Here is a 23,744-nt window from a genome sequence, read left to right as displayed (position 1 = left end):
TCCATTCCTCATCTTTCTGGTACCAGCACGTTAACCATCTCTCTTTGGATAGTTACTCCTCAATCGTTCATAGTCCACATGGTTTGGATATGGTTTCCCCACCTTCAGGACCAGGGGTGAGATCCAGCCACCAATCAGAGCAAGTGCTAGGTTGAAGATGAAACTGTGATCTAAGATCCCACAGAGTGTCCTATCTTATAGTTTTGGTGGAGTTACTGCACTGCTAATCCTCTCAGGATTGCTAAACTTAAATCATAGGATAGTAGCTGATGGTCATCTTTAGAAGATAGCCTGTCTCTGAGAATGAAGCCAACATTCATAAAATAACAATTACAAGATGAAGTAGTTTAAGCCTCTGAATCCACATGTCCTCAAAGCTGAACACCTTTGTTCAATTACATGATGTGTAATATTCGCTTTAGCTTGTTTGAGTTTGTTTCTTGTCACTTTCAACCCCAAGAACACTGAATGATACACTACCAACTAATACACTTCAAAGTATTAAATGACTAAGTGTTGGTGTTTATAACAAAGTGAGCAAGCTAGTAAGCAAACACTCAGTAAATATTAGCTATGAATAGTAATTGTAATAATAATTTATCAATTACTGAGTGCTTCATACAGTTCAGGTAAATGCACTGAGCTGGGAAAACAATAAAAATAAGAGTAATAGTTCCTTATAGAACTAGCAAATGGAGATGTTTCCAAAGGCGGTGGAAACAAAAACAAAAACAAAAAAGCAAGACACTCGAACTGGCTTTAGACACGCAGAAGTAGGGAGAGGCTAACTTTGCCTGAGGCTGGAGAGACCTAGAGCTTTTTAATACCTTCCCATGCCAAGTCCTCTAACTGTTGGAAGCCCCTTGACATAATATAAAGCTGATTAGAATGTACTTTCCCCATATAAATTTTAAATTTGTATAATTTTAGACACAGTATTACATTTTATAGACTTTTAATTAATCAATTGATTTCAACATTGCCATTTGCTTTTTAAAGATGGAGCCAATATGTACATTTTTGAGAATTTTTATAGGCCCTCAAAATGCCTGTAAATCCTAGACTCTCTAACTTGGGCCCCTAGTAGATAAATAATTCTGGCAGAAGGGTATCAGGAAAGGACTCAGAGTGTTGTGGCCTACATTTTGGAAAACTCCATTTTACACCTCGGGTTACCTATCTTTGGCCACTTCTCAATGGCAGAGAGATTTTGAAAAATTATTTTTTAGGACCTTCAATGTCACTGCTTATACATCACTTTTACTTATATTTATAAGGCACACCTCTCCTCCCCTTCAGGTCTTGAGAAGTAGTAGGTAAAAGGACTTTTCTCCCATCTGTCCTTTCATAGCGTGAGGGATGTGGTGTTTCATTACTCCTGAGATGGTGCGTGAATGGAATTCATATCTCCACGGTCTCAGAGCTTAGGTAACATCCTTGTCTGATCATTTTACCTCCATTTAGAGCATCAGCCACTTCGTTTTGTACTTTGAAGCACACTTTCTCTACTCTTGAAGAGCGATTAATTTGAGGTGATGCTAAAAGGTATACTTCAAAAGGTGTTGAGTAACTCCAGCTCTCAAAATTTCCCATTGGTCGTTTGATTGGTAAATCCAATCTCTGTTAGGTTCAGAGATCCTTCGTCTGGACTAAGATTTTATTTCTCTTGCATTAACTCAGTGGGTGAGACAAGCTGAGGAGATAAACGTAAAGGAGTTTTATTTATAAAGTTACACAGTTATCAGGAAGGCCTGAGTCCTTTAATATTATAAACTCTGTAATCATATCACTACTTAATCTCTGCTTCTGTGTCCTCATATATAAAATGGGGATAATAATAGTTAACATTTTATAGGCATATTGTGAAGATTAAATATGTTCATGTATAGGTGTAAAACATTTGGAAGAGCATCTGACATATTGATATTTTTATTTTTATTATTGTTATATTTTTAATTAAAAATTACATTGATTTATATGTCATCGGCTGATTGCTGTCAAGAACTTTATGGAAATTCTGGCTTAATGTCAGTGCCACGTGCTGAAGGAGAAACAGTGGGCATACAATTCACATTTCTAATTCTGCAGAGTAAAACCTCATTAAGCCATAAGCCCATAATTTGGATTTATGGTAATTCCGGAGTAATTTTATTTTCCAGTGTCTGTGAAGCAAGGTTTGCCAGACAAATAAATAAAAAGTATTTTTGACTAGCATAAAGGGAAAAAAGTATTTGATAAAATTATACTCTAGGAATATTTTTTAGCACATGAAAATAAATAAAAGTGCATTCATTATAAGATACATGGAGAGGTTACTTTAAAATGGTTCTTCTGTGTATATTACAGTAGTTTCCGGAAGCCATATACTTGGCAACACTTTATTAGTAATTAGTAAATCTCTGCAATTGTATGTACTGGAAGTAATAAACATATATTTTCTTTCTATATATTATTTGACTTTCTCCCTACTCCAATATTAGGGAAATTTCTGCATGCTATTTAACAAGACCCCCATCAATATGCAAAGCTAAGATTTCTATTCATTTTTCAAAAAGAATAATAAATACAAATGTTGAAACAATTTATATGTTAAATAGGTAACCTGAGTTCCATGAGAACCTCCTCCAAAATCATCTTTGTTGATGCTTCACCAAGAGCAGGAGTTTAGGGAAGGTGACCTGGCACCTGTGGGCATATCCCATCCTTGTTCTTTAGCTGGCAAAAGGCCCTGAGATGGAATGCCACATTATTCCCCCTCCCAACTGAATTATGTTAGTTCCTAGGAAGGGTATCAGGGTGGCAGAGGGACAGAATGACTTACATTTTGAATGTTATACCATGAGCCTGTAATATCTATTCAAAATTTTTAAAACTTTTTAAGGATTTAATACAATTGACTAGTCTTTCTTTTTCAAAATATCCTCGTTCCTTGGCTTTGATCACACCACGGGAGTTTTCCTCCTACCGGGTGGGCCATTCCTAATTTGCTTCTTCTGATGACTGTAATTGTCCTTCACGAGAAGGTCCCCTATTCTATTCTGTTCATCTTCCCTGGATAAGTTTCATATATTCCCATGATTTAAGTTGTTTCCATCCTTGGAATCATCAAATATACACTGATTCATTAAAACATATGTATTAGGTTTCTACTTTGGGCACTGAGTACTGGAATATAGCAGTTACAAAGCAGACAACAATTTCTTTTTTTAACTTTCATTCCATGTGGGAAGATAGAATTACAGTGGGTAAAATAAAATATGTTATATAGTGATACATTCCAAAGAGAAAAATTAAAGCTGAGAAGGGAAATAAAAGTGTCAGGATGGAACATGGAAATTGTGTATTAGTGCCAGCTCACCCTTCAGTTCTGAGCTTCAAGTGCATATGTCAGAATGTCCAGTGCACCATGAATAGCTAGCCTAGGTAAGTACCTAACTTATCATGACCCAGACTGAATGTATTGTCCCCATCAGCTTTCTTCTGCCACGACCATTGAGCTGCAAAAACCAGAATTGTATGAATCATCCTTGAATTCTTCTTTCTCATTCCCCATATCCCATCTGTCACAAAGTTGAGCCAGTTCTCCCATATAACTCCAGCCATTTTTCTCCATCTTCACTGTCACTGTCCTAACTCAAACCAAAATGATCTCTCATCTGGATTCCTGCAATAAAAGATCCCCTTCAGCCACTACCATCCTCCTCCAGTGTCATCAAACTCAAACGTCCTGTCACTCCTCTACTTCAGCAGATCGGTGGGCCCAGATTGCTCCTGCCGGCTTTCCAAGGTCATTACTCTTAGAGCCTCTCTTACCCTTGTCCTCTGGTCTTCCTGTTTCTCCTTCATTCTTCACTCATGCCATCCTCTCTGTTGTCCAGGATATTTGCACATACTGTTTCTTCTCCCTGGAACATTCATCCCCCAACTCTTCATCAGGCTAATACATCTTTCAGATCTCAACTGAAGAATCACTTCATCGGGCAAGCTTTACCCAAATCCTCAAACTGAGTTATTTGCACCAATTATGGCTTCCTAATAGCCTATGTGTCCCCACTTCACTGTACATGCTACATCTGTTATTCTATCCTGGCTCTTTCCCACGCTGGAATATAAGCTCCAAGTGGATAAGGACCATGTCTGCCTTTACAATACATCACCGGAGCATGGAGGGTGCTCTCTAACCACGGACACATCTGCAGTTCTCTAGCAGTACTCTCACGTGCATATTACGGTTCCTGTTTTTACATTCCTAGGCAGCGTTATCAGCAAAGTCTTCCAGAGAGATGTCCTGGTGTTGATTCTGCTGTACAGTAAAGACCCGCTTTAGGTATAAGCTGATCTCGGGTTTTACAACTAGTAGGAATCTCTCTTCAATTCTATAAGTTACATCTATTGGTAAGAGATATCCCTGAGATGGTACCACATAAGGAAAATAGACTCTTTTATCTTTTCTCCTTTTGATTGCTGCTTGGGTCTTTAATATATTTTCTTCATCATCTTACCTTAATTCCCTGTAATGTCCCCGTAATGTCTGATCTTCTCTTCTCATTAATCTATGATAATTCCACCAAATTTATGTCCACTCAGTCTTTATAGATGAATGCTATTAAAACTGTGTTTGCTTTCCGGTCTATTCATTGAAAATTTGCTAATATTTATTAATCACATGCCAAATGCTGCAAGTAAATCTATGTCATTCTACAACAGTCCAGTGGAGAAGGTACTATTGTTATTTTTGTTTTTATGAGGAACCTAAGGTTTACAGAGGTTAAGGGACCTGCCCAAGTCACAAAGTTGAACTGAAATTTGAACACAAAGGTAGGCCTCTAGTTCCTTTGACTTTCAGTTTCCGTTGTGCTATTGTTTCACTAGCCGGCATGCAAGTTTCTTTCCTTTTAATACGTTGCCTTCTTCTTCCTTAATTTTCTGTATGTAGTAGACTTTTAACAAATACTCTTTAACCATTCGCTGGGCCGTCATCATCGTTATTTTCAGTGGATGACAGTATTTGTGGTTTTGTTCTGTTTTCCGACTTTTGTTCTTTTCAACCCAAACTGCAGTGAGCCTAAGTAGGAGGGGCAGGTAGTGCAGAAAGTTCAAGGAGGGTAACAGGGTCAGAAGGAAAACCCTGTTTGGAGGTGTTTTCCAGAGAAAGAGAAGGCTGTACCAGTTGATATCCTGGGGTATAAATGTTAACAGTCTAAACTTTGTTTTCTCTTCAATACACTTAGCTTGTATAAAAGATTCCCACTGTGTAGAAGGGTTAAAAGAAAGGGAATTTTTCCTTCCCCATAGGGACGCATTTTGATTACTGTACCTCTCAACCCAAGTAATTACAAATAGAGTTACAGACTTCATATCTGTCTATCACTATCTCCATCTCTATCTCCACCTCCACCTCCACCTCTGTCTCCATCTCTATATCATCACACACACACACACACACACACACACACACACACACACACACACACACACACACACTCACACACACTCCTACAAGCCTCCGCAGCCCAGTAGAACACCAGGCCGGAGTTCAGCACTGTTTAGGTGCTGTTCTCCCTGTCTCTAATCCAGAAACACCCTTACTCGGTGAAGGCACACAGCTCTCCTTCCTGCTCTGCTTCCATCCCAGGGAACCTGTCTGCTTCCCAGTCCCAGCCCTCAGGCCTCCACACATCCCTTGGAGTCATCACCCCAAGCTGCCCCAGGAGCCTCTGACCTAGGCGGGAAGGTTGTCAAGAGGTAAATGGGTCAAGAGTGCAGCTTGGACCACTACCCTGAGGAGTCCTGGGTGCTGGACACGTTCGCCACCTCCTCAGACACGGGCCAGGCCAGCCTCGGGCGGAGTGCGCCCCCCGGCTCCTCCTGCAGCAGCCGAGGGCTCCTCGGACAGAGGGAGCTATGCAGCAGCGACCAGCCTGCAGCCTGCAAGCTCCTGGACCTGGCAGTCCAGGCAGTCTAGTGTAATGGTTAGGGATGCTGGCTTTGGAGTCCAATCCTGCTTCCACCTCTAGCCACTTGTGTGACCTTGGGCAAGTTCCTTCGCTTCAGCGCACCAGTTTCTAAATCCATAATGTGGGGAAATTGAAGTGAAAGCTAAAGTAGAATTATTGTAAGAATTAATGATGCACTCCTGGCACATAGTAGGCGCTCAGTTAATAGTAAGGATGATCAGTAGAAGGAGTTAGAAATTAAGCTTTGGGGTCCAGAATGTAGGTTTGAGCTCTGACTTTTCCAGTTATTCACAGAGGAACGGGGGTGGGGTAGCGAGTACACCTGCCCTCCATCCCTCTCCACCCACGTTCTAAGATAAACTCGGGAGTGCCCCGAGAGCCATTCGTACCGGCTCCTTCAAACAGTCTGGATGCCCCGAGCCTGGTGGCACCTCCAGGCGCCCGCGGCACGTCTCTTTCCCTTGGGCTGAGGGAAGATTCCTTCCGTGAATGAACTCCCTCCCTCTCCAGCCCCCAAGCGCGCTCGCTGTCTCCTCTGGGTCCCGGCAGCCTAGGCAAGCTTGATCCAGCCTCAGGCTGGAGGGAAGAGGCAGCCTCGGGGTACGCGAGTCCCTCTCAGCCCCGGAAAAGACAGAGAAGACGAGGTGCTGCGGAGACCACGAGAGAACGCGGTGCCCAGGGCGGCCCCAGAGCTCCTTCCTCTTTTTGCCTGCCTCCTAGGGACTGCTCTGGCTTTTCCAATTCCGAGGCACGGCCCCTGAATAACCGAGTGTTCTTCCCCACCACGCGCGCTCCCATCTGGGGCAAGGGCGGCGGCGGCGGCGGCGGCGGTGGTGGTGGCGGCGGCGGTGGCTGGGGCGCTTGCTCCGCACGCGGTGGAGTGGGCGGCGAGTGCAGGCCCGCGAGGTACGGAGGAGCGGGCGGCGAGGCGGGCATGAGTGTGTGTGTGTGTGTGTGTGAGTGTGTGAGTGTGTGTGTGAGTGTGTGTGTGTGAGTGTGTGTGCGCGCGCGCGCGCCTGCACGTGCGCACGGGTGTGCGTATGCTCTGAGGGGGCGTGGGGGCCCGCCAGGCGCATCCCACTCGGCCACCTGCCCTACCTGCACCGTGTCAACGCCCAAACCCTCTTGCTCCCCGCAACCACGCTAGGGCTCTTGCCTCCCGCATCCCCCGGTCCCCCGCCCCTACGTCCTATGACCCCCCCCCATCCAAACCCCACCCTCCCTACTAATAATTTCCAGCTGCAGAATCAGACTGAAACCTGGAGAGACAGCCTTGCCTTTTTGCTCTCGTCGCCTCCCCCACCTCCTCCTGCTATAAATAATCGGGACTAGCGGGTCAGGCACGTCACACCGTGAGAAATCGGGACCCCGAGGTTTGCTTCCCTGGGAATAGAGAGCAAAGGGTGAGGAGCAGGAGAAAGAAATCGCTCATGAGTAGTGAAGAAAAGCTTGCTCCTTGACTCCTAGAAAAGACCGAGCAGCATTTTATTCATTTCTTTTTCTGGCTTCCTTTTTTATTTTTCAGTGTCTTTTTCATTCTCCACGGCGCCCCCCAGCCCGCCCCAAATCCAAAGGATTGCTCAGCATTCCTCCCATTGGTTTATTTTCTCTTCCCCCCCTTCAATTCCTGCTCCCACCATCCCTTCGCCCCCCCTCCCCCGCCTCACAACCCCCACCTCCAGCACCCATCTTTTCCTAGGCAGGGGATGCTATCTGCTGAGGAAATAAAGTTCAAACTCCTCTCCCGTCTGCTTGCTGAGACCAGAAGTGGTCTCCCAGGCACCCATCTTCCTCTCGCACTCCACACCTGCTATCCCTTAAATTTATCATCTGGATTTGCACATTTAGAGGGGACACACACACACACACACACACACACACCCTACAACCCGCGAGGTGCAAAACTGCCTCCTGCAACTACCAAAACTTAACCAGCCACTCTAGTTGATTTTGTCTTAACGAAAGGACAACAAAGATTTTTACTCTGAGTCCTCGCTGACTTTTTTTATAGTATTCAAATATGTATATATTATACATGTATATGCTTTGCCTTTTCCCCCTTTAATTTCCTTTTTTTTTTTCCCCTTTGCAAGAAAATCTGCTTGGTCCCAGGCAGCCGCTGCTGCTCCTTTGATGTTTTGGTACGCCGTGCGCATGCGCCTCACATTAGAATTACTGCACTGGGCAGACTAAGTTGGATCTCCTCTCTTCAGTGAAACCCTCAATCCCATCAAAAACTAAAGGGATGTGGAGAGTCCGGAAAAAGGGCTACTTTGGGATTTGGTCATTCCCCTTAATAATCGCTGCTGTCTGTGCACAGAGGTAAGTGTGCCCAACGTTTCTCTTTTTCCTTTCTCACTTTGAAGGGCTCTGTCTGCATACCTCTGTGAGCCGGGATCTGTAGTGAGAATCAGATGCTGAAGACGCTGTGCTTGCTGCTTTATTGATGCCTGTTTATTGTCTTTTCTTTCTTTAGTGTCAATGACCCTAGTAATATGTCACTGGTTAAAGAGACGGTGGATAGACTCCTGAAAGGCTATGACATACGTCTGAGACCGGATTTTGGAGGTAATGGGGTTGCCTTGGAAATAAGAAACAGCCCAGCTATAGCCTTTCTTTTTATAAGCTGTCTTTGGAGCTTTGCATTCGCTGTCTTCCTTCTCCCTCATCGTGGTGCCTGTGGTTTATTGAATGTGTCTCTGTATTACCATATTGAGAAACTGAGCCAAACTTAAGGTGATTTGTTATTATCCAGCACTTAGATGGTCTTTCATTGAGACCCTCTTAGCGTGTACTGGTGATTGCTGTTATAAATCCTTTGCTTCACTGTCTTTGCCTCGTTCAGATACAAATCTTTTAAGTTTAGTTAATGGTGTGCCCAGAGAACCTGGCTTAATGAAGGCAGTCATGAACATATTTGAGGACAAGATGTGCAGACAATTGGTTGAGAAGTGTCATTAACCCCTGTGCCCGCCTACTTTGGAAGAGTTCTGGCTCTGGTTTAAAGTGACTGGTGTCTGGATATTATTCAGTCCCTGCATGGCATGGTGGGAAGGGAGGGCTGAGGGGCTTGGAGGATAGGGACAGTGGGAGGGGGGAGAAGCGTCCAGGACCTCTCTCGCTGCAGCTTTAGATACCCTGATATGTCCATTTAATTTTGCTTCAGAATCTTATGAAGCTCAAAGAGTTAAAACCTGCATAAAGAAGCAAGGGGTGGGGTGGGGGAGTGGAATGAGGAGGAGAGGGTTTCAACACAATATATTAAATTCTTTGGGGCTAGAGCAGTTCCTGTGTTCTTGTGAGTTGTGTGTATTCTTGTGCTGAGACATCTGCATATATAGACAGAGCTGGAATCCCTCCTCCATGAGGACATGTGTATGCATGTTCAATACAGCATTTCATGGAGGAGCGCCTGCCACCTTTTTTTTAAAAAAGGAGCAGGGACGTGAAGAATTTGAGGGTGAGCACTGGGGAGGGACTTGGGACAGAGTGTCCCATGACTGGGGACAACTCTTGCTAAGAATGAATGAAGTTCTGAGAAATCACGTGGCTGACCCTCTTGGTTTGCAGGTCCACCAGTGGCTGTGGGAATGAATATTGACATTGCCAGCATCGACATGGTTTCTGAAGTCAATATGGTGAGTACTGAGGTTTATGTCTGGGTCCCTGCAGACCTTCATTTGGGGATGGGGGGAGAAAGTACCCAGCCAGTGGGAATGGGGTGTGTCTGACTATATGTATGAAGTGGGAGTGAGGGCAGGGCATTTTACTTTGGAATCCATTGTGTTTGTGGCTTCAGAGCCCGTTCTTTCTGGTCCCTAGGGATTTTTCCAATTTGGTTCTAATACTTGGGACTTGACATAAAGCAAGTAAAATGCATCACACATTCACATGCAAAACACAGCCACATGCAGGAGACCCTCCGCAGAAGCCACATTTCCTAAAATTCAATGGGAAACCCCTTTCATCAAGTGATTTTCTGGTTTGGCATGGGGTCCGGGAAAGAAGGGAGGGTTTTGATTTGACATTTAACAAGAGAATGTAACCTACAAACTAAACTGTAGCAAAGAGGCTGAATAAATGACCCGGTGATACTCATGTCCACTTGTTGCTCTCAGAGATGTCCTCTTTACAGCTGATGGCACGCACTGCCCCCAGTTGCTCACTAGCTCCTTTAAGCCCCCAGACCACTAAAATAAATAAAATAAAAATTGACCACCCTTGTTTTCAAAAGGGGAACTCAGACTTTTGTGCCATCTCCCGTCACTTCTGCAGTGCTATTCACCACATGTCCTAAGCTTTTACAATTTATGAATAACAGCACTCCTTACTGACTACCTCCCTGGACTTGGGGCAAGGAAGGGCTAAGAGAAAAAGCCTCGGTGTTTCCAACTGGGAAACACTTGTGGGGGGTTTGCTTCACGCAGGCGCGCCCCCTGCTGTCCATGATGGGGCACTGCAGGCATACAAGACAGATTAGTGTCCCAGATACCCACACTTAGGCCATATCTCCAGTGACTATTCTCTGTGGTTTTGAAGTTTTCTCCTTTGGAAAAGTTCTTCTAGAAGCCCACATTTGAGTGTAAGGTCCCACTGTTACTTTCAATTCTGATAGCACACAGCACATTTTTCAGAAGATTGTGTTGTGCCATGGTTCTGGCTAGAAATGCAATGCACTGTTAAAGAAGAGGATATAGTATGTAAAGTTTAATGCAAAATACTTCTGAGCCAGCCATCAGGACTTGAAAGTCAGGACACTTACTAACTCAAGAGAGCCGAAGAACTCTGTAGTGGACATACTCTCAACATTATGCAAATATTCATATTCCCAGAATTCAAATATAAGGAAGCTCAAATAACCAGCTCTGCGCTGTCCAAATATAGGTGATAATCCTGAGGCATCACAAGATTATGAAACGTTTCATGACTACTGGAGGGAATATTCAGCTCTTTCAGTAATGTTTTAATGACGCGTATCTTCTTACTCTCCAATCATTGCTCAAGTTTTTACCATTTAGGATATAAAACACAGATTAAAGACAATATTGAATGATTCAGAGCCACAGATTTCCCATACATTTTGAAAATCCCCTTCATGAGTAGAGAATGTTTCTTTCTTGGGATACTATTTAATTTGCCAGATATATAAATATTCACATTTGTGGGGTTTTAGAGGGATTTTAGTTTGTACTTGGAGTTTTACCATAAAAAAAAAAAATTAAAGATGTTCTAATGTGGCTACTGTCCTAAGTCCCAATTACTTGAGTATACACTATGCTGCTCAAAACAGAGATACAGAAATCAGGCGTGGTTCGCTGTGTTCTTCATGTGATTGAATTAGACTCCTCACTTTTGCATTTTTGGTTATTTATGCTCTTTTCACCTCCCAAATTTTATTTTACCACCTTCCCCTTTGGAGTGTCACAAAAGGGGATTTTATAGAAAAATTAAGAAATATTTAGTATCCGAAGAGACAATGATGAGATGACGAGAAATCGCTGCAATAGATTAGCTAATAGCATAGATGTAGTATATTCCAAATTGTTTAGAGTAGAAGAGGGTTGTGGTTCTTTTCTTCTTAAAAGGTTTACCTGCATGCAGCATTTTGGAAAGGTATCTGAATTGGACACAGTGCCAAGACCTGCTAGTCAAAATATAGACCTAGCTAAGACAAAGTGTCGTCTCTTAAGGTTATTCACTGTTGCTGGAAAAATCATGGGATGTTGAAAGTGTAAAAACAAATGTCAGGTTGTAAATAGGACAGTAGTGTAGCATTAAGGATTAGAACCAAGTGTTAAAAACCCCATGCTAGATTCCTTTCTTAGCTTAATGCTGACACACAAGTGGACTTGTCCAGACACATTTTTACTTGTTGTAAAATAAACACTTATTTCAGCGAGCAAGCTTAGTGACCTTAAGTTAATCCTTCAAAGAAAAATTTTGTGGTATTGCTATTTTATTTAAATATGGTCATTTGATTTGAAGCAAAAGAGGGGAAATTCCATCACTGGTGTCTACATAAAAGAAGATATTTATGGCATATTGGCCCCGTATACAGGTCTTAAAGGATTAAGATTTTTTATTAAATTCAGTTTTGAAAGAATGGTTGATTGATTAATGAAACCTCAGAATTGATTAACATACATGTTTCTACTTATTATTCTTTGTGGCCTATAACCTCTTATACTTGTAACTTTTATTATAACAAATCTTCCTCTGAAGAATGGTAGGCATCAGACCATTTAAATGGTCATTGACTCATTTGTCCCAATAGAAAAAGGTCCCTGTCGGTGATGATCCTGGTAAATGGCAGTGCTCGAAAAACCCTGAACTGAGTCAGGAGTCTAGGATGCTTGTTCTGCTTCTGCTGCTCAGTCATCCTGAGGGAGTGACTCACCAGTTAAAGGGGAGTGACAGTCCCACGGTTACCTATCTCAGGTGACCACCAGAATTAATGAAACGATATATGTGGAAGGTGCTGGTGTTCTATGAACATAGCTTATATGGAAGACTGAGCACCAGGCTGTCACTCAAGAGACCCGGCATCCACTCCAGCTACTACCCTAACTGTGGTTGGGTCAGTAATTGGCACTGATAAGTCTCAGTTTCCTTATGTTTCAAGTGAAAGGGGATATGTTAAGTTTATTTCCAACTCAAAGTTACGTGTGTCTGGGGTTTGGTTTATTACAATAGCTCTGTTGGGTACAAAGAAGTTTTAGGAAACTTGGAAATCCAGCACAGACTAAGGAAAATGCGGAATTCCTAAGTGGCATGCAGTTGTGAGTTCTTACTCAGGAGGGTGATGATGTTGTCTTCGTCAGCTATGTGACTCAGGTGATGGTTGGCTCAATGAAAGATCTTTGGAAGAACATGGTCTCAATTAGATTGCTCCTGAGCAGAAAGCTTGGCTTTCGAATGAAATATTTTTAGATGTCTTGGTTAAATTGGCAGGAATCTCTTTGTTAAGATTGTTGATGAAAAGTGCGTTTTAAGATCTAAAATTGGCTCTGAGGATTATGGACTGAAATAGATTTCATTTAAAGCAGATTCTTCTCCATCTTGAAACAACACATTTGCCAACCAAAGAGTAAAGCAGTATTTCACTTTTGAGGAAAGAGTTCTAGTAAACACATACACAAATTACCTTTTTATGGAATGGTGAATGGAGAAAAGTACTGCCTTAAAAAAAGAAACAAAACAGATGTTTCCTTATATCACCAGCTGCAAAGTTTAAAATTCAATTCAACACAAATACTTATTTAGCAGCTACTATGATCCAGCCATGTGTTAGGCCTTAGGAACAGAGCAGTGAGCAAGACCCCATGAAACGTAATATATAGGTGGGGTTCACTAGTCTTAATTCTACTGCAGGCTTTTACTGTGCTTATCCTTAGGGTACGTCTTATCTTTTCCTTAAAACTTTTCCTGAATATCCAATGGGTACCTAATGGTCTGTGTCTCCCATGGGTTCCTTCGTCTCTTGTAGACTACTACATCATCCATTTGTTATTTGGTATTTTAACTTGCTGTATGTGTTACATATCTATTCTGTCCTCCTAATTCATGTTTATAAAATACACATAGACAAAATTATTGTATCTCTCCCCATGCGGTTTTCACTGTATACAATTGTTTGTTGGATATTTGATTCCTGTAGAATGCCACAAATATTGAGTGAAGTAGTTGTTTTTATGGCGGTAATTTGTTAATATTCACAGACACTATACCATATATTTGGGGAAACAGAGCATAGATTCATAATCATAAATTTCAAGGCATTCACTATTTAAACCAACAAATGTAGAAAGAATCACAATATAGGATCATATGTGCTTTAAAAGAAAAAATATATTGGGAATATTGGAAATATAGAATACTGAGGTATTACATAGAAATTAGGTAGGTAAAGATGGGAGTTAGTAGTCTATGGAGATGTTTTATGCAGAACGATGGCATATAGGAGAATGAGACAAAGAGAAAATAAGTAAGATTACAGATTTGCATGTAGCTGAAAATGGCTAGATTTGGAAGAGGGAGTGAGGAGGTGAGCGTTGGCATTAAGGTCATAGGTGGTGATCAAATTATGAAGACAATTTTTGTGGTTTGCTGAAGAGTTTAAATTTTGTGACCCATGAAAGGATGTAAATAGGAGAATCACAGGAACAAATTCACACTTCAGGAAAATGCTTCTGAAGTGTGGCGGGTGGATTGAAGTGGAGCAAGACCTAAAGTTGGGAAATAAGATGAAAACCCACTGCAAAAAATCCAGGAAGGATTGATGAACTAAGGCAAGGATGTAAAGGAGAAAATATAAAATCAGGTCATTTACAAGGTAGAAGTGACAGGACTGGGTGAAGTGTAGGTTTCTCATGGTGTCATTTATTGATAAATAGAACATAGGAAAAACAGCCGAGTTGAGAAGGGAGTGGTGAGGATGAGGCATATGGGCATACGCTGAGTTCAGTCTGGGAAATGGTGACTTTTCTATACACGTGGAATCTCCAAAAGTCTAGAGTGAAGTAAGGAGTCATGACTAGACAGATGAACTTGGACATGTCAGCATGTGTGTGGTACTACTTATTATAATGTGTGGATGGGTACAATTAAAAACAGAATGTGAGGGGACAGTTAAAAATGGAGATCTGGTGAGCACTGTGATTTAAGTGGTGGAACACTGAAAAGGAGCCCACTAAGGAGATTAAAAAGTAGCTACACAGCAGCAGAGAGTTAGTAGGGGAACCTGCAGATAATAATGTCTTCAAAGCTGAGGCACAAGAGAGGTTTTAAAAAAGTGAATGGTCAGCTGTACCATATTAAACAAACAAACAAAAAAGGTAACTCCCTGAAAGCCCTTTCATATTGGGACATAAAAGACCAGGTCCTGGGACAGAAAGTAAACCCAACAGCAACAGCTTCGGGTGCAGGAGGCAACATGTCCGCCATCTTGGAGTTGAGGAGCACTTTTATACATTATGTTTTGGAGAAGAAGATGTAAGTTGTTTTGAAAGAATTTACATTGGCTGCAGATAGGAGGGGTTTAGGATAAGGTGAAACACGGGCAGTTCTTTGCTTGGAGCGCGTCAGTAAGGAAGAAATAGTTACTACTTTTGGTTGGTTACGGACAACCATCTTGAAAGTCCCTGCGTATGTGGATTGCGGTGACCCATCTAGTAGAAGCCCAGATGTAGACTCAAAGCTCCAACATACATTCAGGAATGTGAACAATCTTCTGTCAGCCAGCCCCCAGCTCTTAACAGGCTAACTGTTCTCTCTCTTTCTCTCACTCTCTGGCCCACTGTAACTTAATTTAGGACATTTGAGAATTTTCTTTTTCTTGTCAGTCAGATGCCACAAGGATTAATCAAAATAAGTTCTGAGACATGTTTTCCAGATAGAATAACAGAGCTTATTGGTAAGTGTAGCAAAAGGAACTTAGTGGTTGAAGCTACACTTTTGAAAATTTTGGATACGAAGTGAAGTGGGAAGCGGGTAATTGAGGAAAGGAGTCATATAATTTGGAGGAGGAGTGTCTTTGAGAAGGGCATAGGTCGTGCATACAAAGTGGGGAGTGAGCTGGGGTGTTGGATAGGAAGCTAAAGTCTCCCCTGATTGACAACCTCTGTATCCTGTGACATAGGAGGCATTTTCTGTTGAGATTAGAGGTTAAAATTGGCCGCTGTGGAGAATGGGTAAATGAGGTTACTTGGGACACACAGAAGGATAACCGAGAAGCAGGAAGCATGGTGAAAGTGGCGTGAACACTCACTGACCATAGGCAGGCTTAACTCTAAAAAATTATGCTTAGAAACTCTCCTACCCAATTTTAGCAAGCTGTTATGTTCTTTCCTTTTCCTTCTCTTCCTTCCCCTTCTCCTCCTCCTCTCGTAAAGTGCCCAACATTTTCTACCATCATCGTAACACACTGTGACAAAATAACTATAGCTATTGCTTATTGAGTCCATAACTTGTGCAGGTATCATGTTGACGTGCCTTATCTCATCTAATCCTTCCGTAAAAAGAGTGAGATGGCTACTAGCGACCTATTTCCAAATGAAGAACCTGAGACCCAGAGAAGTTAAGTGACTTGATCAAGGCCACAGTTAGCCAATGACTGACTTCACATTCTTCAACCTTAGCCATCCCACTAGACTGCAATTGTGTCTTTTGTTCAAAAAGGATTTCAACAACACATTTCATAGATTATTAGTCTTAATTCTAGCTACGGATTATTTGAGAAGCATATCTACTTTTACTTATACAGCATTAATTATAATATACAAATCATATGCAAAATAGCGAACTAAATTTAAAAAACATATAAATTGAATTTTTTTTTTAAGTTTTATATATCAATTTGACTCACATTTACACAGGTACTTTGTACTCTGTTTCTATCCTGATACTACCGAGTTTTTCCAAAATCAATTTATGCTTTTGGATGACATAAAATTACTTTGAATCAGATGGTTAAAAGAGGAATAAGAAAGTAGATGGTTTTGAGTTTTTAAAAGATAAAAACACCAGGTTTACATGTTGCTCCACTTGTGTGTTTTATTTGCAAATATATGTTTTATTAAACAAGGAGAGAAATAGGTTTATATTATCCAATCCTTATTTATATGGAAAAATATCGGGGTGTCTTCAGCCCATTGGCTTTTGCTAATGCTCATTTTGTTAACATTCCTTCTGCATTTTTGCTGCCAAGTCTCATTTTCCTTGCTGTATAATTTGGCACCTACCACCCACTTACCTGCCAAGAGGTCTTAACTTAGAAGCAATTGTTTGGGCAATTGAAGATGAAATAACTTCTCTCCTCACACAATGGCAACAATTTAATGAAGTTTTTTGGCAAATCTACATGTATCTTAGAAAAGCGATACATAAATAATCCATGGAGGAAGATCAGAGATTTTGAGGTGTGCAAATACATGGTCAGTGTCTGCATGCATCCCCAGTACCTGGCACGGAGCCTGACAATTAGTAGGTGTTCAACAAATATGCATCAAATGAACAAATATGATTTGTTGAATGAGTAATTAAGGGGCTACAGTATATCATGCTACCAGCAAGTGTTTATCAAATGCTAGCATAACCGGCAGGGTACTGGTTAGGCTGTATTGTGGGGGGATATGAAATGGTTTTTACTTTGGAGCTAAAGCTCTCTCTAGAGTCGAGAAGAATTAATCTTGATTCCCTGATTGGAGAGGGGAGGGTTGATGGAGAGAAGAGTGTTTCAGATGGTGGGAGAGGAGAGTGGTTGTATCTCTCAGAGGAATCAAAATAAAAGGTTGAGAACCAGGTTTTCACAATAATTCTCAGACTTTGCTGTGCAATAGAATCATCTAATTCTAGTGTTAATATTCATATTTTCAGGGCGCATATCCAGAGTCTGATTCAGTAGGTCTGGGAGGGTATTCAGGAATCTGCATGTGTGAAAGCCTTCACACGGGTTTGAGTTTTCTATGAAAATAAGGATACAATGAATAATGGAAAATTAAAGTCTGTTTTATCCTGCATATTTTTCTGCTAATGGGAAAAATATTGAATAGTAGGGCTGGTAATACAGATAAGTCAAAGGTGATTGCTGTTTTCTATTGAAACAGTCCCGTTTATTCTTACCTTCCAACTTCTAAAGCAGCAACATAGAAAAAGTAATGTTTTAGAGCATGTGCTGTTCATCCCCTCCAAGATAGAGTATTTGTTTTAAGATAATTATTAAATCTTCCTGCTTCTTAGGACTACAAGTTAACTGTATTGACAATCAGACAACTTCCTTTTAAACAAATTATATAAAAGTCATCTTTAAAAATTGTCAGTTTTCATGAGGGTGTGGATATTTCATCAACTGTAGATTTTTCGAGAAATATTTTTTAACATTAATCTTAAGTGAAATGATTTATAGGGCGTTTTCAAGACTATCATAAAATAAGAAATATAAATGTGAAAAAGTTTTAAATATAAGTAAGTAGGTGCCAGTTATTGACTTGTAAAATCTAATCACCATTCTGTGCACTTACTGTTGTTGAAGCCACCCTGATCCAAAAAAAAGAAGAAAAAAAAAGAAATTTAAGTACTTTTTGTGTTCGTTTTCTTTTTTTGATCTACATACTAACAAAGAAACTTTAAGATTTATTTTGTAAATTCATACTTCTGTTTCTTTGGCCAAATGAGAGTTTGAGTTAATAGACTGAAGATCTCTTGAAGTGTTCTCTGGTTGACCAGTTGTATAAATCACTCTTCTTTCATGAACTCACTGTTAAGCCAGCTCTCTCTTTCCACACTGGTGGGACTGATCCACTAGACTGTGTAAATTTGCATCCGGTTTATGTATTGGAAGAATGCTCATAAGTGTTTACTTGAATCACATGAGAATGCCTGTGTGTCAAACCATTTTTTTTAAGAGAATTCATTAGAGAGTGATACCCTTATTATTTGAAAAGTCAGGATAAGTACTTGCCAAATTTACAGATGAAAGATCTATAGAATTATAGACTAAATGAAAAACCAAGTTTGCTTATTTCTTTCAGATTTTTTGGATGCTTTATTTTAGACTTAGGTTTTAGAGGTCCAATTCTGTTCTGTAGGAAATCAGAATAAAACAATTTTGCCAATTGCTTTTATAACATTACAAAGTACTATTTTCTGGCAGATAATCTGTGGTTATCTGGAAAGATCAGTCATCATTTTAATATCTTAATTGCACATTTTCTAAGAGACCGTAAAACTACCTATTTAATGGGCCGCATTTAAACCCGCATTTAAAAGGACTTTATCTTGTTATTTTAGCAAACGAGCTGTGATCATCATCACCCCATAGACCACATAGGTGGACATTTGTTATCATGGAATTGTCTTCACTTAGGATGTTTAATCAAAGTGGCAAATATTATAAATGTGTCCTGTGGTAAAAGTCCCAGATTTGGACAGAAACAAAAACCTCTTAATTATTTATGCTCGCATTTGAAAAACATGCCACAATCCTGGAGGTCTGAGCATCCAGTCTTATTATTGTTTTAGTGCATAGTGCAATCATAGCAGAAACAAAACTTGATGTTATCAAATGCTACTTACACTGTTGGGCTTGGAGACAGAGAGAGAGAGAGATGGAGAGATCCAGAAAGGGAGATGGAGAGACAGACATATATGGTTCTTATCCTGGTGGGATTTTGCAATATTCTTTCATGAGATGAGAAATGGCAGAAGACCTTTTACATGGTATGTGGGTTTTGCTTAGTATAAATGAATATTTTATAAAATATGCAACAAAGATTTGCCGTATAAGGATGTGTATAATCAGGGACTTTTGAATTTGTATAATAGGGAATCAACCATATCAAAGTACAGGTGGATTATCTTTGTTCTTTTAGTCATTTGATAGTTTATAAACAAATATTTTAAATAAAAAGTGTCAGTGAAAAGCAGGATTTGAAAAATTACATTATACTTTTAACATATAACTGGGTTATATTTTATTATAACTAACAACACTATGAAAATCACTACCATTATTGAGAAATTTCTATGAAATGAAATGTAATTTTTCAATGATTTCATATTTAAATCTCAAAAACTCTATAAAATAAGAAATATCATTACATTCTACAGATGGGTAAGTGGCGTTAAAAGATTTCTGTTGGAACCTATTAGAACTGAGACAATACAGCCCTCATTATTTCACAACAAAAAAGTGCTGGAATGGTGATTTGAGCCCCATTTGTCCTCTATTTCATTTATTTTGTGTTTTTCTCAAGTTAAAGGAAAGGAAGTTGAAAATATTGAATGGGCCTGCCTCCGTTATAGTTTCTCAGGATGATTGTTAATAATCCACATTCCAGCTTCCCAGATGACTTTGGGAGCTACAAAAATCAAACAAATACAACGGAAAGAATAATACTTGTAATATGCAAAAGTGGACAGCCTAAGTCATTTGAAGATCAATTAGAATAGTAATTATCACTGTTTCAGCATCATTAGGGTTTGTGGATAAGTTGAAGATTATAATTTGCTTTTTTTCGTGGTTGTTATAAACAATTTTTCATCACTGGGGTATGAATTCAGTTCTTGATCAAAACAAAACTCTACTCTGAAAAAAGTATATGGTAATCCAGAGAATTAATAGCAAAATTAAGTTTTGATTAAATTTTATGAGAGACTTTTAGAACCAAAAAAATGTTAGCCCTTCACATCTTGTTAGTTTAATGAGGTAGTACCTATCTCAGAATACTCGGCAAAATGATGATTATTATTTGTGTGAAACAATAATTGCAATGTATTTCAAGGTCAGTCCAAAAGATTTGTGTTCCTCAAGTCTGGAGAAAATAATGTGGCTCAAACAAAATACTTCTATGTATTTTATTCTTTTTCTACTTTATCAAATAAACAACTAAGGATTAATAAAAAATTAAGGATAAAATTAGGCCAGGTGTGTGTGTGTGTGTGTGTGTGTGTGTAAATTTAAAATAACTACTGAGCTCTGTATTTCTTTTGAAAGTGAGCAGTCCTTGTACTAAAATATGCTATTGAATTTTTAAGAGATTATTTCTATAATTATTGCTTAAAGGTTAGTAAGGTCAGTATTTGTTTCAAAAGCAGGTTCTAGGAAGTTATGGATTTGTCCTGAATTTGTCAGCAATGGTAAAACCTTGTACACATTTCTTAAATTCTTCTCCACAGTTCCTATATTTGGAAATTGAGGAAATTAAATGAAAGGTATAAGGTAACTTTCAGCTACTTGTTATGTAAAGCAGGTGAAGTTGTCTGTCATATAATTTTCTTAAAATTTTGTGATTTTTAACTCTGATTTGTTATTATTATTTCTGCCTATTATAGAAAAATCATTAATATAGTAAACTTTAATGAAAAGTGAAGATTTTTATTAATGTCATCACCCATAAATAAATACTGTTAGCAAAATAATCACTAAATCTCCAGACTTCTTGGGAATTCACATACATGCACATGAAATAGAATTATCATGTTTTATACTGATCTCTGTACTTAACATTTTGTGAACACCTTTTGGTGCCACCTAAATTTTTCTACAGCATAATACTGATGGTTGCATAGAATTTGATTGTATGGCTGTACCATATTTATTAAATCAATTCTCTGTTGATGGTCATTATCATTATTCGGGGGATTTTTATTATTGTGAACTAAATTATATTAAACAGTCCTGTATGTCATTGATGGAATTGTAAAATTATTTCCCCTGATAAATTCTTAGAAATGAGATTACTGGAAATCAGAGCTTGTACATTTTAGACATTTAAACATTTTACAAATCTATACTTTAAAAAAGAGCTAATTTATGTTCATATCGCCAGTGTATGCAAGTTCCATTGCACACACAAACCAGTCCTGGGTATCTCCCTCAGTATATTCCTTCTTTCTACATTTGCTAATCTGCTATGGGATATTGGTAATTTTCTTTTATTATTATTATTATTTATTTTCAGGTAACTGTCTCAAATACCTTGTTGGGTTTATAGGTCATTTATATTCCTTCTCTCTGTCTTGCCATTTCATGTCATTTATTGATTTTTATTGGAGAACTATTTTTTCTTATTTGTTGTAGAATCCTGTATATTAAGACGATTAACACTGTGTCACATATTGCAAACATATTTTCTTGTGCAATAACTTTGTGAGGAATATCATTTAGTGTTCAGAAGATTATATTTGTAGGTACTAAAATATGTTACGGTTTTTGACTTTGGTTTTCAGACTTTGAATAGTCTTATTCACCTCAAGAATTTTTTTAAAAAGTTCAACTGATCTTTCAGTGTTTTATATATTTTTTTCACATAAATATTGAATCCATTTGAGATGTATACATGTATTAGAGTAAGTTCTGAATATACAGAGATAGGGGAGAGATAGATAGGTAGGTATAGACAGCTGTCACAATAACATTTAATTAGGTAATCTATCTTTTCCTTCAGGATATGAAATGTTGTCTTTATTATTCAGAAAATCACTATGTCCTCAGGTCTTTGATTTTATGCTATAATTTGCCTCATTAATACTTTCCATATTTTTGTGCCAGCCCCATATGGTTTTAATTATTACAGTTCTAAATATCAACCCAAATTTACCCTCATTAGGTTTCTACTTAATTATACTTAACCACTTATGAAATACTTAAGTTTTTATAATCTTTCAGTTTTGGCAAGTTAAAAAAGTCTAGTATTTTGGTTGTAATGCCATTTAAATTCATTGAGGAATTTGGAAGGAAATTACTTCTCAACAGTATTGGTTTTTCCTATTGAAGAACATACTATTTTTTCTCCATTTATACATATTCTTGATGTTCTTCAGTAAAATTTTACAGTTTTCTCCACGTCAGTCTGGTATAATTCTTGTTAAATTTATTCTTCACTACTGTACTGTTTTTTGTGGTTATTACAAATGGGGTTTTTATATCCAATGATTATTTTTGATTCTTGGCCAAAAGAGCAAATGCCATATATACATTTGAAAAGGGGCATCTTTTAATTTTGTAACTCAGGGTACCAAGTGCATTTCACTTATGCACGAAGGTGCCTTGCGTATCACTAACGTATTTGGAATGTATTTGTAGAAACATTATGCACCTTTTTGCAGCTTATTGCAGTCCTAATACATTTAAACATTTTAAAATGATTATTTTATTTCAATTTCAATCTTCTACCATATAGGACTCATTTACTTGGTTCCATGGAACCAACATGAGTTACCACTGAGGGCTTATAACCTTCAAGAGTCCTATTTCTATAACCTTAGTGAGTAACATTTAGATTTAAAACAATAGTCGCTGATTAATGTATCCCATTTTTCTCTTGCATGTTATAAACCTTATGAAAATATGAAAACTTTTTTGGATGTAGCAAGTCAAATCATCATCACGTGCTCCACCAATAATCTCTGGTGTCCATTACTTGAAGTATCAATAGTTTAATTACAAATAGTTGAAGAGGATGATTTCCTGTTGAGAACAGTTACAGCCAGAGAATAAAATAGTATAACTGATACACTGTGTGCAACTATTGCCACAAGTACCTATTTCACAGTGACGAGTTAGCTGGATTCAATACTAAATATGATCATGACTTTTATCCAGGGACTTGATCACCAGAATATTGAGAACCATGAAAACTCTCCCATTATGGTAGTCTAAATTCATAATTGGTTTGATCGTTTCAAATGCATTGATTTGTCAGTTCTAACTGTCCAGTAAAGCAAATTACCATCTTCAGCTGAGAATGGTTTAGTTGTGCATGAAGTTTGAGATTTCTAGAAAATATCCCAATATGTGTTACAAAAGTATAGCAAAAATATGCTATATACATTTTAGGGGATTTAGTGACTCTTCAGTTGAATTGTAACTTTTGATTAAGCCAGTTGTGTCTTTGAGAAAAAAAGCCAAAAGTTCAGAAGTTGCAGGAAGAAAGAATTACTGTAAACCAGCCCAGCATTGTCAACATAATAGTATTTGGTTGTCATGTGCCTACATAGACACACACACACACACTACATACACACACCACACATACATATATAACCATAAAATGGTTTGTTTTTTTTCCTGTTTACGTGCTTGTTATCCTCAGGTTCAATTATTTAATACCAGTAAACTTAAATTAGATACATAGGACACTGAGATATAATGTGAAATAGCAATACCACATGCATCAACTTTAAAAGACTACATCCTTGAATGGGAAAATGTGTTTCGTGTAATTAGATATAGACAAACTATAAAAAAAGCTAGAATCCCATGCTATTTTGTATGCATTTACTGAATAT

General features: G+C 38.9%; 1 protein-coding gene across 4 annotated transcripts in view; it reads left to right on the top strand.

The window, feature by feature from the left end:
- The first annotated feature begins 6,332 nt into the window (after positions 1–6,332).
- Positions 6,333–23,744, top strand: part of GABRB2 (gamma-aminobutyric acid type A receptor subunit beta2) — a 206,278-nt gene continuing 188,866 nt past the window's right edge. The window contains exons 1-4 of one of the 4 annotated variants that reach the window (XM_019740757.2): positions 6,333–6,863; positions 8,051–8,279; positions 8,434–8,525; positions 9,528–9,595. In XM_019740757.2, the coding sequence (XP_019596316.1) occupies positions 8,203–8,279; positions 8,434–8,525; positions 9,528–9,595 (237 nt within the window). In that variant the 5' untranslated portion in view covers positions 6,333–6,863; positions 8,051–8,202. Of the gene's footprint in view, positions 6,864–7,243; positions 7,361–8,050; positions 8,280–8,433; positions 8,526–9,259; positions 9,418–9,527; positions 9,596–23,744 lie in introns of those variants that run through there. The other 3 variants (XM_019740765.2, XM_074313868.1, XM_074313869.1) reach the window with 3 other exon arrangements.

Source organism: Rhinolophus sinicus, linkage group LG10, assembly GCF_036562045.2.
Source record: "Rhinolophus sinicus isolate RSC01 linkage group LG10, ASM3656204v1, whole genome shotgun sequence".
NCBI classification, from domain to species: domain Eukaryota; kingdom Metazoa; phylum Chordata; class Mammalia; order Chiroptera; family Rhinolophidae; genus Rhinolophus; species Rhinolophus sinicus.
This window is presented reverse-complemented; position numbering and strand designations above follow the sequence as displayed.